The 13312-nt window shown below is 39.3% G+C and overlaps 2 protein-coding genes across 5 annotated transcripts; both read right to left on the reverse strand.

Annotated features, from left to right (window-relative positions):
• Positions 1–100: 100 nt before the first annotated feature.
• On the reverse strand, positions 101–7451 carry haus5 (HAUS augmin-like complex, subunit 5). Its single transcript, XM_068591437.1, has 19 exons — positions 7100–7451; positions 6937–6999; positions 6682–6714; positions 6394–6418; positions 6089–6221; positions 5778–5937; positions 5584–5680; positions 4774–4865; positions 4620–4674; positions 4388–4515; positions 4206–4287; positions 3913–4067; positions 3119–3281; positions 2785–2865; positions 2498–2643; positions 2329–2425; positions 1190–1328; positions 889–1021; positions 101–358 (listed from the first exon to the last, which is right to left on the reverse strand). Exons 1-19 carry the CDS (start codon positions 7195–7197, stop codon positions 256–258), a joined length of 1983 nt encoding a protein of 660 aa, XP_068447538.1. The 5' UTR covers positions 7198–7451; the 3' UTR covers positions 101–255.
• Positions 7452–8496: 1045 nt separating this feature from the next.
• Positions 8497–12898, reverse strand: LOC137794505 (fizzy-related protein homolog). Of its 4 annotated transcripts, none has more exons than XM_068591329.1 (14): positions 12803–12898; positions 12032–12149; positions 11745–11864; positions 11477–11540; positions 11248–11375; positions 10934–11016; positions 10639–10822; positions 10415–10480; positions 10214–10316; positions 9835–10019; positions 9504–9737; positions 8861–8965; positions 8656–8748; positions 8497–8566 (listed from the first exon to the last, which is right to left on the reverse strand). In XM_068591329.1, the coding sequence occupies exons 2-14, from the start codon at positions 12098–12100 to the stop codon at positions 8525–8527; spliced, it is 1476 nt and encodes a 491-aa protein (XP_068447430.1). In that variant the 5' UTR covers positions 12101–12149; positions 12803–12898; the 3' UTR covers positions 8497–8524. The 4 variants fall into 4 exon arrangements, with proteins under 4 accessions (XP_068447430.1, XP_068447427.1, XP_068447428.1 ...); XM_068591326.1 differs by having other exon boundaries at positions 11248–11378; XM_068591327.1 differs by lacking the exon at positions 12803–12898 and adding an exon at positions 12754–12775 and having other exon boundaries at positions 11248–11378.
• Between the last annotated feature and the right edge of the window lie 414 nt (positions 12899–13312).

Here is a 13312-nt window from a genome sequence, read left to right on the forward strand (position 1 = left end):
TGCTACAAAGGAACAATGTTGCCCCGTGCACGATATCCACATACTACTACATTGTGTCTTTTTTTTTAAATGGCATTTTAAGAAAGACAGGAGCAAATACTTGGATTAATAATCATTTATTCGTGACAGACTTTCACATGGTAAAACATCGAGAGACGCAATGAGCAGGGAAAACGGGGATAGAAAAGTGTGCATTTTCTAACTATTGTAGCGGTAAAGGATCTCCTTCCTGTTTTGTAACGGATGAGTCGCCCCCTAAGAAGCTTTGGCAGCGAGTTTCCACCTTTGTAGCCACTGTTGAAAAGTCAGTCCTCCCTTACTGACATTAGGTAGGACATGCTGGACTGGCCGATCCCACCTGAATGTATGAGCAAAACAGAAAAAGTTAACCAGCAAACCAGACCCCTAACTCTTTCCTGAAGGTATTAATCCAAAATTACAAATTATTTATGTATCAGATAACAATTTGGAAGTTAAACACATTTATCTACACTTCTTTTTTTGAAAGCAAAATCTAAAGTTAACACATCATCCACTGCATTGGCAAACTGTATGTGCACACACAATTAATTAAAGTACAGTATCAAAATTGAACCAGAAAGAAGTTTGTCTTCTTCAAAAACTAATGGATGTAAGGCAGTGGGAGTGGTAGCTTTTCACATTCATTTTACACTTGCAGGTGCACTCCACATTCAAGCTTTGAAAAGGAGGTTCACCCCAGACCTTAGCAATAAAGCTGGCTGGTGATGAAACTACGCAAAAAAACAAAAACATGAAAAAATAATTCTCCTTTACAGACATTTTGAAAGGTAATTAAACACACAAAAATGCGAAACGTGTTGCATCCATTGTTTTATGATTTTACGGTTATTTGGAAATTTGCCTCACCAGTAAGAGATGGCAGTTTTGACTTGGACCCCGTAAGAAAGGCCTTGGCTGCAACGTTGAGTGAGGCCTCGGACTCTGTGTACCAGAGCCTCCAGAAGCTTCTGATCTTCTTCCAGGACTCTGGACAGCAGAGCTGAAAGCCACATTGAAGCCAAACCGTAGTTTTGTTGTGACTAAAATGTATCATCATTTTTTGCTCAGTGAACATCTTCATCGTATACAAACAGACAAATACAGCACTTCTTATTGTGTATTTTAAAGCATGATAGCATCTTCACTCTTGTGGAGTTCCCCTTGTTACCTTTTTGATCAGCCGCATGCAGCAGCTCCATTTCCTTCTGTATTTTCTGCGAAGTAGCAGAGTGAAGTTGCAGTGACTGACGGAGAAAACGTAACTCAAGATGCTGGGAGCGCGCCTGGGAACACAACTCCTCTGGAGCCTGGTTAAGAAGAAGGAGAACATTTAGTTGGTGTCAAAGAGAAAGGGACAAAAGAGAAGATAATCCATTAAATTAACTACCATCTACATAATGTAAAAAGCAAAAATACATCTACACGTTGAATGTTTATAAGATCAGCAGATATCCTTAAAAAAACCATTCCCAGGCGCCTATGAATTACAAGGCTGTTGATGTTGTGCCTCTGTGCAGTGAAACTGATTTTCATGGATCATATTTACATCAGCTTCGCTGGTGAGAGGACTGGGGTCAAACAACGGCGCTGACAGTCTGCTCCCTCTTCAGAACCACTCTCAGCATGTGACGTTTAAGGAGTAGCGTGAACTTTAGGAGCTGCGAGGACAACTTTTATAGGAATGCAACGAGTGTCCGCAGGCAAACTTCACAAGCAAAGTTACGCATTAATGGTGCGCCACTTTGAAAGCATGATGTCATGTTCTTTTGTACAGTAATTCCACACTTTTGTTAGTTTTTAGAATGTTTGAAATGCACCATAATAACGATCTTTTTTAAATTATATTCATCATTTTTTGTACCGATTAAAACAGAGATACTTTTCTCCTGCATAGTTCCAGTTTTCCATAGTTTTAACAATTACATGATTATAGCTAATATAAATATAGCTTACACATTACTGAATGGCCTTTGAATAAAATGATGAAATAGTGGTCCAGTAATATGTTTTTTTAATGGTTGATGTCAATATTTAGAGAGCAGGACTGAGAATGGCAGATATTTAATGCCAATACCTTTAATGCAGCATCTCTTTGTTTCTGAGACAGAACAGCAATTTGTAAACTTACATAAAAAACTAATGTTAGTTTAGTGATCTTCCACGGTGTCTGCTTGCTTAACCCCTCTCCACAGCAGCCACACTGAGAATGGCTGCCTGCAGATGTATCTTTGCTGATATTTCGAAATGACATAAAAGGAGTTCTCATTGTTGTTACATCACAGTGTTGCATTATATGCGCAGACTCACCTTGTAGAGTGGGAATGCCAGGTTCTGACGCAAGCTGCTAAAGGTCTGTGACTGCAAGCGATGGATGGACAACCACGATGCAGGGATCCTTTGCATTCTGAAACAACAGAAAACATGTGGAATGACTGGGATTCACCCCTCGAGGTGTCAGGCCGTTGACGTTTCTTACCCATCAACAGTCCTACAGTCCAAAGCAAGAAGCGAAATCGTTCCCAACTGTCTGGCCTCCTTGGAAATGGAGTTTCTTTGACTGCTAGCTGCAGTGGTGACCACTTCAAACTGCGGCACCAGTTTGCCCCGGACAAATTCCTGTAACTGCAACAAGACAAGGGATAGAGGAGGATTAGGAATATTATTTATCTTAAAAAGAGGCCTAAACGTTTCTTTCACCACAGAATTAAGCAAATGTTATGCTAATCTTTCTACTTCAGTGTCATAAATGGAGCACATTCACACCTCTGCGTGCAGACGAAGCAGCGCCGTCTTGGCTGTGGAATTCCCCTTAATCAGACCTCTGATATGTTCCTGTCTGAGAACCTGGAGTGACGAGACAACAACAACAAGAGGACAACAACAGAACATGTTTAATGACATCTGTTGAAGAAGTTAAATATGCTAAAGGTTTGGCAAATCAAGATGTTTATCTATAGTTAACAAAACACATAACAAAATCCTCTAGACCACATTTTCCTAAATACCAATATGTTTTGAAATATGAACATATGTTTGATCCAGGAATAACACAGGCCATTAGGTTATGAGAGGTCTCATAATGTCAATTCACTCTCACCACTTGTTGTCTGAAGTCAAGGATGCTCTGCCACTGGCTATGTAGGTTCCTAAGCGCGTCCTGACGGCTTCTGGCATGCTGGTCAAGTTGGTGACACCGGTCTCTGATTTGATCCCTGGCTGCTGCCTGCATCACACACTGAAGTTCCACCTCTAGAGCAGACCTGAGAGAAGTAAGGGCAAAAAACACAATAAATGCTTTAAAACATTAGATTCCACTAATCTCTAATTTGACTTTTGGCTACTGTGTAGCAACAAAATTAGTGTTATTGTTATGAAGCGACTAACTCGAATCACACTGTGTCATGTGTTTGCATACTAACGGGACACAGTCCGACGCAGCCAGGACCAGTGAAACAGGGACCGTCTCCTGCGTTCAATGATGCCTCCCATAATATTTGGGGAATCAATAAGTTCGATCGACATAATGTTTTATGGCAAACGATGGGTTTTCACCAACACACACAACAATATTGTATAAAAAAGCAGATATTTTATCGCTGAGTTTTTGAGATTGTACCGACTCAATTTGAACTTAAGTCGTTCTGATTAATCCTCTCTAAAGAGTCTGTTAAAGTACAGCAGCTGAAAAAAATTGCCTAAAATGGAACATTTAATGGCAAAATGGCTGACTTCCTGTTGTTTTTTGGTATAATTCTAGAACCATTTTTGTGCATCTACACATTATACCGGTCTGCAAACGTATATACATGTAGGTTTTTTTCTCACAAAAATACACTTTTTTTTACTACGTGTTGGAACCTCATCAACAAACTCTACAGTGAGTCTACTTACAGTGCCATGGTGTCGTTGTGGAGCGCATCTGTAATGCCAGACACCTCCTGCTCAGCCTTCTTCTTGCAAACCTGCAGCTGGTGTCGGAGCTGCTGGACTCTGGAGCGAGTCTGGGCCAGTTCCACCAAACTTTGCTCCACTTCTTCCCAGGCATTCTGGAAACAAAAACAAATGTGCAATTTTCGCAAATAAAAATGTTGTAATCACAAATGCTATGAAACACATGTTTTCTTTGGTACTGTGAACTCCCTGAATATCACATTGCAGTGTCTATGTGTGTTTGTGTTTAGCACCTCTAAGAGGGTCTTAACCGATGGCAACTCATTATCCTCTTCTGCTGGCATGTCCACTAGGTGATTGCTTTCATAGCGGAACCTGCAATTAAAATGCTTCATAAATATTCCAACACTGAAAACTTTGCGGGGTTTTATGGTCATAAAGCAAAAGAGAACGGTATAACAATTTAGAAGTTTACCGTAGAGCTGACACATCCTGAGTCACATCCAGAGAGGCTAGTTTCTCCTCTAGTTCCTTCTGCTCTCTGGAAGCTAAATACTCCAATGCGGAGAGGACATGGCTTGGAGGATAACCACCCAACATGTTCTGACAAGATGACGACAACAAGCAACGAGTTGTTAATTCAAGGTGAAAGTTTACAGAATGCAAGTACCAAAATATTTTGTGAAATGTAATCAAAATACAGAAACCTCCACAGCACTCAGCCAATACTGAAACACAGCAGTCCTTTGTTCACGAGTCATACTGAGAAAAAACACAGCGATAAGAGGTTAATTCAAGAAAACGTTGACAATATCCGGAAAGAAGACTTTTCTCAAGTACTGTTTCTACTGCTGTTCTTACTGTTTGGCCGCAGAGTGCGCCGTTTTCAGTTCACTCTCTTGTAAAGACTGATAGAAGTGGACCCTGGCGTCACACAGGTCTCTCACCTCACGCTAATAAAAAAAATAAAACAAATGCAATGACTTCCTTTAATCAGCAGCTGATAAATAACAGGCATATTGGTCTACATCAGTCATGTATGTGTAAATAATTGCTGATCAACTGGTATAACATCTTAAAAAATATTTAGATTCCAACTGTTTTTTCGTCAAACACCATCAGCTCCAGTACGAGTCTCATCTCAAAATGGTATGAGAAGGCACTTAATAAAACAGTCAGGAGCAGTAATCCATAGCCGTTTCCCTACTAAGTGTAAATTGCGTCCAAAATCACTCCCTAATTATTTGCTTCATATATGAGACAGTTTATACTGAGTAGTTTTATCTAGATTAATAAGATTTTGTACACTCACGACTTATCATTCACAGTGATATATACTGCGGAGCGTTTCATTATGTAATTGTTAGCAGTAAGTAGAGTGCATTGAAACTCGTTCCTTGGTGGGAGGTTTTGAGGGCACTCTGGATATATTTCACAGAATTTGGACACCAAAATAAAATTAGGGATGGTAAATATAGTGCACTACATAGTAAATAGATTTCAGACACAATCACAACAGCATTTTGTCAGATGACTCTTCACTCTTTATTTTTCTGACTGAAACATGTACTAACGGAGAGTATAAATACACCAATGTTGAATATGCAAGATAATGTGCCCACAACTCATCACTACCCAATAAAATACAAAAAAGAATTAGGCAGCTCTTACCAGGACCTGTGCCTCTGCTGCAACTTGGGAGTCGAAGTTGTCACCATCACTGCTGCTAAGAGGTTTATTATCAAACAGCACATCAATCTCTGCTTTCCTGCCAAACACAATCAAGTTCTCACTTAGTACGGATGTGTAAATTATCTCACTTCATTCATTTAAATTGTACTTCATCTTTCAATGTTTTGTCTTACCTAGCTATTTGTTCTAGTGCTTGGCAGTGCTCATTGATCTTTTGCGTGTCTCCAGAAAGCACATTGCGGCCTAAGATGCAGCGTTGCCTGAAGGCCTGCAAGAGCAACTCTCTGCGCCGACTGTCCTCCACCTGGGCCCAGGTATGGCTGACGGACTGCTCTGTTTTTAAATAGTAGATAACATTGGTGTAGCAGATCACTTTGAATAATGTTAAACTATGCAAGCTAAGCAAACAGCAACAACAAGTGAGCATTTTTTGTAATGTAAGTTTAATCAGAGACCCAGCCTTTACTCAATGTGATGAACTAACCTTGTGTAGCCAACTGTTCCTCTGTTCCACTGATCTGAGAGTCCAAGTTACTGATCTCTGCTCTCAGCTGCTCTATCTTCTTCTGAAGCTCTCTCTGTTTAGCAGCCTCACTCTGGCCCTCAGCCTGCTTCAACTGAGCATGCAAATAAGAAATATGAAAACACCCAACACATTTTAGTTTATCATTGGCTGTTTTTTCATTTAAAATTAAAATGCCACACATTGTGATCAGATTAATCAAGTACTACATTAAGCAGGTATATCATGCAGAATAAGTGACCACAAGGAGGGAAAACAAGTCCTACCTCTTTGTCTTGAAGTACTTTGTACCTTTAAGATCATAATGTCAAGGATATTGCTGGATAAATGCTAAACACAGAGTCCATGGTGGATGAATACATTCAGAGTACACTGTGCACATACAAACACAGCAATAAGTATTGAGCAGAATATCTTCTGTCAAAAGTGACCTCTCACTGACATTTACAAGAGCAACTACATGACCCAAATATACACATAAACACATAAAGTTGCCATAGCCACTGTTAAGTTACTGGTGGCTTCAAAACCCATATCAGAGCAATACAGGATACCACTGGAGATTGCCACGCATGATCCGCACGTTCCTGAAAGAAAACAGAGAAACCGTCAGGCAGCTGTAATCCGTTATTTGGCCATTTCCCCAGTCATAACATGGTCAGAGGGTGAAACTGCAGTATATTTGAGAGATGCGGCCATGATGTTATTTATTGAGGGAGTGCTCTCTGGGGTGCCATACAAAATCCGCATTAACGTTATTACCTCTAACAAAGGTCACGGATCAGGGGGTCACAGAACACAAAACTAACCTCTGTTGAAATATGTGTTGAATGACATATTTCCATATCGACTTTCCTGTCCCGATACAGAGCCTATAAAAAAAAGGATCAGTGTTTTTCCAAAGCTGCGTGAAGCAACAATCGTAAGGACCTCTAACAATAACATTGACAGTAGAGACCAGCTGATACCCACGTTTTAAAGTAGCTGTCATTTGGCAGACTGTCCGGTGGCAGATTGAACTCCTCCGTCGCCCAACGTTTCAATTCCCACACAAGATTTTTGTCCGCCATCCTCACAGACGGCAGGGTAAACAACTTGTAGCTCAGTTAGCTAGCTAGCTAGCTCCACCAACAGGCGACACTGTGTGCTGGTTGAGAGAAACTTGAGTCGTTGACCGCATTGAGCTCATTTGAGTCATTGAACTGACCTTGCACGTATGGAAGACGCAACTTTACTTTAATAACGTTACTACTAACGTTATTTTGTTTTATCCCAACATTCACAAACTTTCAACTTCCCGCCCTGTAACAGTACTTCCGGTCATCATATCCGTTGAGACAGCGCCCTCTGCGGTGTAAACACGCTTGTAGTCGTGATTACACAGTATTGTGGATGCGGATTTATTAATCCCACCAAATAGAAAAAAAATACAATATATACCTAAATCATGATGCAAAAAGATGAGTTAGTTAATTTAAATGTATTTATTATTTTAGCTTTAAAAAAAACATTAATTATATAATCACTTTTGTTCGTTTGTATGTGTGTGCATGTGTATAAATACAGATACATGAAAAATGGCCAAATAAGAAAAAAAAGTAATTCATCTGCATGACATAATACATTTAAAAAAAAACTTAAATAAAAATGCAAACTCAACACTAAAAAGGAAAGTCATGTGAATATAATCCAATGTATTGTTTAATATGTAGGAGCTACATAAACAATCAGGCTTTTTGAATTGTACTTTTAAGATGCAGCATGACAAAATCTAAATTGAACCACAAATGTACAAACAGTATCTTTGTAAAGGCAAAAAAGAAATATACACCAATATTTCAGTTTGATCATCTTTTATTTCTTTTTGTACTAAAAAGAATGAACTATGTTGTACATGTAGAGATGTGCAGCATAACTGCAGTATATCAGCCAACCACTCTCAACCTTAGTGCCCCAATGATCACAGTAAACATGGTGCACATATTGTAAAGGCCATAGTAGGTGATTATGTTAAGGGTTTATGTTGTATGCATGTCATAATATGTAATGGCATTTTGTTTTCCATAGTAGCTCACTGCGATTGCTTTCACTGCAGCGTTAAATAAACAAGACCTGAGTTTAACAAAAACTAAAAATGCTCTGTGCACAATTCAGAATCTCCAACACAATATTTAGAAGTAATGCCAATAATTTCTTGTTCTGAATACAAAAAAATGGAAATCAATCCACTTATACTTTTTTTTTTTTAAATTACTACATTCATAAGAGCACAAAAGTAAAAAAGAATTGCCCAAACAATTGTTGGCAGGAAAAAAAGTGCTCAGTTTCTCTCACTGACATTTCCTCTTTGAAAAAATGTCACAAGGTGCTTGTTTTAGAGTTTTCATTTGCTTTAAGTTATCGTATCCTGGTGAAGAGATTTAAAACGGATACAGATTCCTGAAACAAAAGATAAAGAAACTTAGTTAAATATTTTTGCAGACATAGAGAGGATAACTGAATGATGTTCTCTAAAAGTGCGTTCTTACCTTAGTTGACCTTGTTTTACTGAATACGTTCCAGAAGCGTAGCGTCTCATCTCCAGCTCCCGTCACAATGGCCTCACCATCAGGGGACATTGCCTGATATTAAAAAAATATATTATAATAGTTCACCAGATGTTTTGGTCAGCATTTCCATTAATATGACCAACAACAGGATCACATTCTCATCAGGAAGAGAACACAAACTGACCAAGTAGAGCACTCTGTATGAGTGTCCTGTGAGTTTGGCAACCTGAGTGAGCGCTGGATATTTCCACACCAAGATCTGGTTCTGAGAGTAGCCATGGGTGCTCACCTGGAAAAAAGGAAGGCAATTTTTTATTATGTCGTTATGGTCTTGCTATTTGACAGTTGCACTGGTCTCAACAATGCATGTTTTAAACGATGGTATTATATCTTTGTACCAAAGATATAATACCATCCTTAATTGAGGACATAGTACCCAGGCCAGAAGCTCCCATGAACTTCTCTACATTTTTTTGTTTTGTTTTGTTGTCTTTCCGTGTTTATTACTGAATCGTGGCATCACAGATCAAGCTGCACTTGACACTGCTTTGGACTGCAGGACCGACGGTTGGGTGAGAGAAGGCAGCGTCAAAGCTGATGGACAATGTTTCCCCAATGTCAAATTTTTTATGTTAAGATAAGTTAAGATTATGTTAAGATTCTGATTTCAAATCTCTGTGAACTGATATAAATTAAGTACAAATGCCAACAGGTATCATCTTGACACTTAGAACAGGCCATGTAACACCTTATTGTCAATGCGAAAGGGACACTCATAACAATTGTGTAGCAAACCTTTTGCCCTGTGAGTATCTGGATTCACTTACGAGCTCATTAGCATGTTTGGACCAGGCCAGGTTGCAGACCTGAGAACCGGTGTCCATGCACTGCAGCGGCTGTGAGGTCAGGGTGTTCCAAAACCGGATGCAGCGGTCAGCAGTGCCGCCCCCAGAGGCCAGCAGGCCGTGCTGGTGGGGGGACCAGGCAATAGCTTTCACTGCAGCCAGGTGATCCATGTATGTTTGCACTGGGCTCAGTGAGGAGTGGTTCCATACAAGCAGCTGAGGTGACAAATAACAACCACATCAATAAAACACAATTAGTGAAATGTGAAATGCACAAAGATGGAGACATGTTTCATAAGAATAACAACTGTACCTTGTTATCGTTGCCACCAGAAGCAAGCAGCTGATGGTCAGTGCTCCACTTTAAGCCACACACTTCCTGTCTGTGTCCCTGCAGCCGTCTCTCTGACTGGAGTGGCGGGGTCCGCACATCTCTTTGAAGAATCATGCGATCACGGCTTCCCGAAGACAACTGGTCTGCATTCCATGCTAACGCTCCTGGAAATATTACAGATTAGAGACAAAGCTGAATTTATTTTAGTCACAATTAAAATTTGAAAGAACAAAATTATTAAGAATGTCGAACATTAATTACATTTTCAGTTCATTTGATTTGAGTCTGTCTTAATCAATTCTGTCAAGGCACTTTATAAGCTATGTTCAGAGTTCAAACACAGCAAACATCTTCTTACCAACTCTCGCTGTGTGTCCTTCCAAGGCAAAGAGTTTTTTCCCAGCACCAGCGTCCCAGATCTGAACATAGCCTTTGTGAGTCCCCACTGCCACCAAGTTACCCTAAAAATATGAAGGATCATTTAATTTACAGCAAAACTAACTGTACCATAAGAGTACCCTGACATGTCTTCTCAAAGAAGTGCGCTGTGTGTACTTACCCTTTCGGACCACCCGACTGACGTCACAGAGTCTCCCTCCACTGATAAATCGCACAATCTTGTTACCTGAAGAAAGATAATTCAACAAGCGATTCAATGTGGAGTAATATAGTAATGAATGGTGCCAAGAAACAAAAAATATTTCCACGAATATATATATACACAGTTAAGCAAACATTTCAAATTAATGTTCTAAAAGAAGTTGTTTAAACACTCTCCAGTACCTGGCTGGTACAGGCACTCCACAGGTAAACGCATGTTCCCAGCCCAACACTGAGCACGTTGAGAGACGACCAGTCCACCAAGTTGAGGTAAAAGTCATCCTGCAGCTCTGGAGCATCCAGGACTTTAAAAGGGATCTTTGAGATCTTGCGAGTTGGCTTTCTTGGTGAACGGAGCAATTTCTGACTGAAACAGGAAAAGTTGGACACTATGAAAGCCTGAAGTCAAAATGCACCACATATTTGCTTGCAGTATGAACATATAGAACAAAAGCAAAATGTAGAAAAGTATTTTTACCTTTTGTTGCTGACAGGTGATAGAGAGTAGGGGGAGATGTTGGTGCCATCTTCTGGTGATGACCTCTTGGTATTGAGCGAATACTGCAAAGAACACAGAAACGTATTCCATATTCTATAAATCGATAATGAATGAATGAATATATACATCTCAAACACTGAAGTAAAAATGTACACTGACTGAACAGTGAAATAATGTTTTCTCTCCACTCAAGTATCCGAGAATATATTGAAAGTTTGTCTGTTCTGACGATTGTAGAATGGGCTATAACCTAAGACTCAATATATTATGAGTATGAGATAAAATGTTCATACGGTGAAGAGACTTCTCTTTTCTGGGGTTGATGGCTGGAGACGCCGATCCTCTGTCTGAGGGTCCTGGATCTTTTCTATTCCTGCTCCCAGCAGCTCATTCTTCAGCAGAGCAGAGTAGGCCTGCCCGTCTGCTGCATGATCACAAATGTATTTTCAAACGAAAGCACAAAACTGCAATCCTGAGCAAGTAACAGACGTAACAAAAATCAGCTTTACAACATTTATTTACCTTTAAGGTTATCAGAGGAGGCATCTTTTGTTTTTTTGTTCTGACTTGGTGACTTCTCATTTTCCTTAAAAAAAAAAAATCACAAAGATACTGACATTAGTTTGACATTCAAACAGTGGTAGTTCAGTCTCAGACAGAACATTTATACAGTATCCAACTTTAGTAAAGGAAAACATTTTAGAGATTTGTCATGTATGTATAGTTCTATTATCTTGCAAAAGCATTGACACACAATCCTCCACAAATGTACCCCCCAAACTGTTCATACATTGATCCTGTGGAAGTTGATATTCCAGTTTGCCCCGGCTCTGGTTGGAATAAATCTGTCTCCAAGCTTACTAGGTGACGATAATGGGGAGCTGGTGGGGGTCCGACTCCTTGTCTGTTTCTGCAAAACACACAGATTATTTATATATATATATATATATATATATATATATATATATATATATATATATATATATATACTTGATAAGCCATTTATGCTGACCAGTTTACAGCACACATTCAGTGCAAAACATTGATAACATTAAATAACACACAAAAAGGACTCACCACAGGGCTCAAGTTGTCATTTTGAATGTTGATTTGTCGGAGAAGGCGATGTTCATATTCTGAATCCATGTTGACCTGAAGTCCTGATCCCACAGCCACAGGCTGGGAGGATGGAGACCTGTACAACAAGCATAACAATGATTTTAAACAGCTACATTGAAATGCTTTCTGTGTTGCGTGTCATCTGGAGGTTAACAAACAATGCAAGGTTAGAAAGTTATTAGTAGGTTAGTTAGTCAAGTTACTAGTGCTGAGTTACTGAAACTACTGACCAGTTATTTAGCCAAGTATTGTAATTTAGCCAAGTATTGTAATTCTGTCTGGCATGTTGTTAGAAAATACTATTTCACACGGATCACAGCGCTTTTGAAAGATATTCTGATTATGTGTACCAAGTCATTCACCCCAACAGCATGTCACCTATTCAGTGGCATCTTAAAACTAGATGCAAGAACAAAGTGCCTAAGCTACCTCCGTTTCGGCACGACTACATTTCCGGCAGTTCAAAGCAAAGAATGTTGAAATGTTTGAAAGCCTTGTTCGTAACTAACTTAAATGTCATCATTTGGCCTTCTTTAGATTCACGTTTGTACAGACAAGGGAAGAAAACTAAGCATCAATAACTAGCATTAGCTAATCTAGCTAGTGGCTAATCATATTCTATTTGCTATGGACAACATGCATACAAAAGCAAGCCAGTCCCTGAATATCAGCACACAAACCCCAAACGGGAGCAACACTGTCACGGAAATATCAGATGAATAATCTCACCGTTGTATTTTAGATCTGTAGCGAATGAAGTCCGGATTTATCTCAGGTGAAAATTGCAATGCATTGTGGGAGTTCTTTTAAACCCCGTGACGTATGACTTTCAAATCAAAACACGGAAATGCTACTACAGTAGTGAAAGGTTTTTTCAGAGCTCACTACTGTGAGTACGTATTTCAAGTATTTCACAACCAATATTGTACAATCAATCATAAAATGTGCGTTTCCACTAACAATATAAACTTGTATCAAACAGTATTAGTCTTCAAATACGTAGCGTTAGATACATTTTAGCAAATTGGTGCAGAGTCAATTAACCTATATCTGTAAGATCTGTAGATCAAACTAGAAAACTGTATAAAATGAATATAGTTAAAAATAAATCCTGTATATTTTTTTGTGAATTGATCATCGTGTGAGTGAGTTTCTTGTCATGTCCCAGTACCAAACATAGAGGGCGTGCTGGCTCTATTTCCAAAGTCTCCAGACTTCGCTTGCCTGGGTCCAACCCTT

The sequence above is a fragment of the Clinocottus analis genome, unplaced genomic scaffold, assembly GCF_023055335.1.
Source record: "Clinocottus analis isolate CAN_PGR_092001 unplaced genomic scaffold, fCliAna1.0.p SCAF_25, whole genome shotgun sequence".
NCBI classification, from domain to species: domain Eukaryota; kingdom Metazoa; phylum Chordata; class Actinopteri; order Perciformes; family Cottidae; genus Clinocottus; species Clinocottus analis.

What these genes read in the sequence shown, in the direction of transcription:
- LOC137794505 (XM_068591326.1), bottom strand. Translation starts at nt 12,100, where the DNA reads ATGGATTCAGAATATGAACATCGCCTTCTCCGACAAATCAACATTCAA. An exon ending in CTCCTCTGATAACCTTAAAG is followed by an intron (nt 11,379 to 11,476) that starts GTAAATAAATGT and finishes GTGATCATGCAG; the next exon opens with CAGACGGGCAGGCCTACTCT. An exon ending in CCAAACATGCTAATGAGCTC is followed by an intron (nt 8,966 to 9,503) that starts GTAAGTGAATCC and finishes CCTTTTTTCCAG; the next exon opens with GTGAGCACCCATGGCTACTC.
- haus5 (XM_068591437.1), bottom strand. Translation starts at nt 7,197, where the DNA reads ATGGCGGACAAAAATCTTGTGTGGGAATTGAAACGTTGGGCGACGGAG. An exon ending in GGAACAGTTGGCTACACAAG is followed by an intron (nt 5,938 to 6,088) that starts GTTAGTTCATCA and finishes ATTTAAAAACAG; the next exon opens with AGCAGTCCGTCAGCCATACC. An exon ending in CACAACGACACCATGGCACT is followed by an intron (nt 3,282 to 3,912) that starts GTAAGTAGACTC and finishes TACTTCTCTCAG; the next exon opens with GTCTGCTCTAGAGGTGGAAC.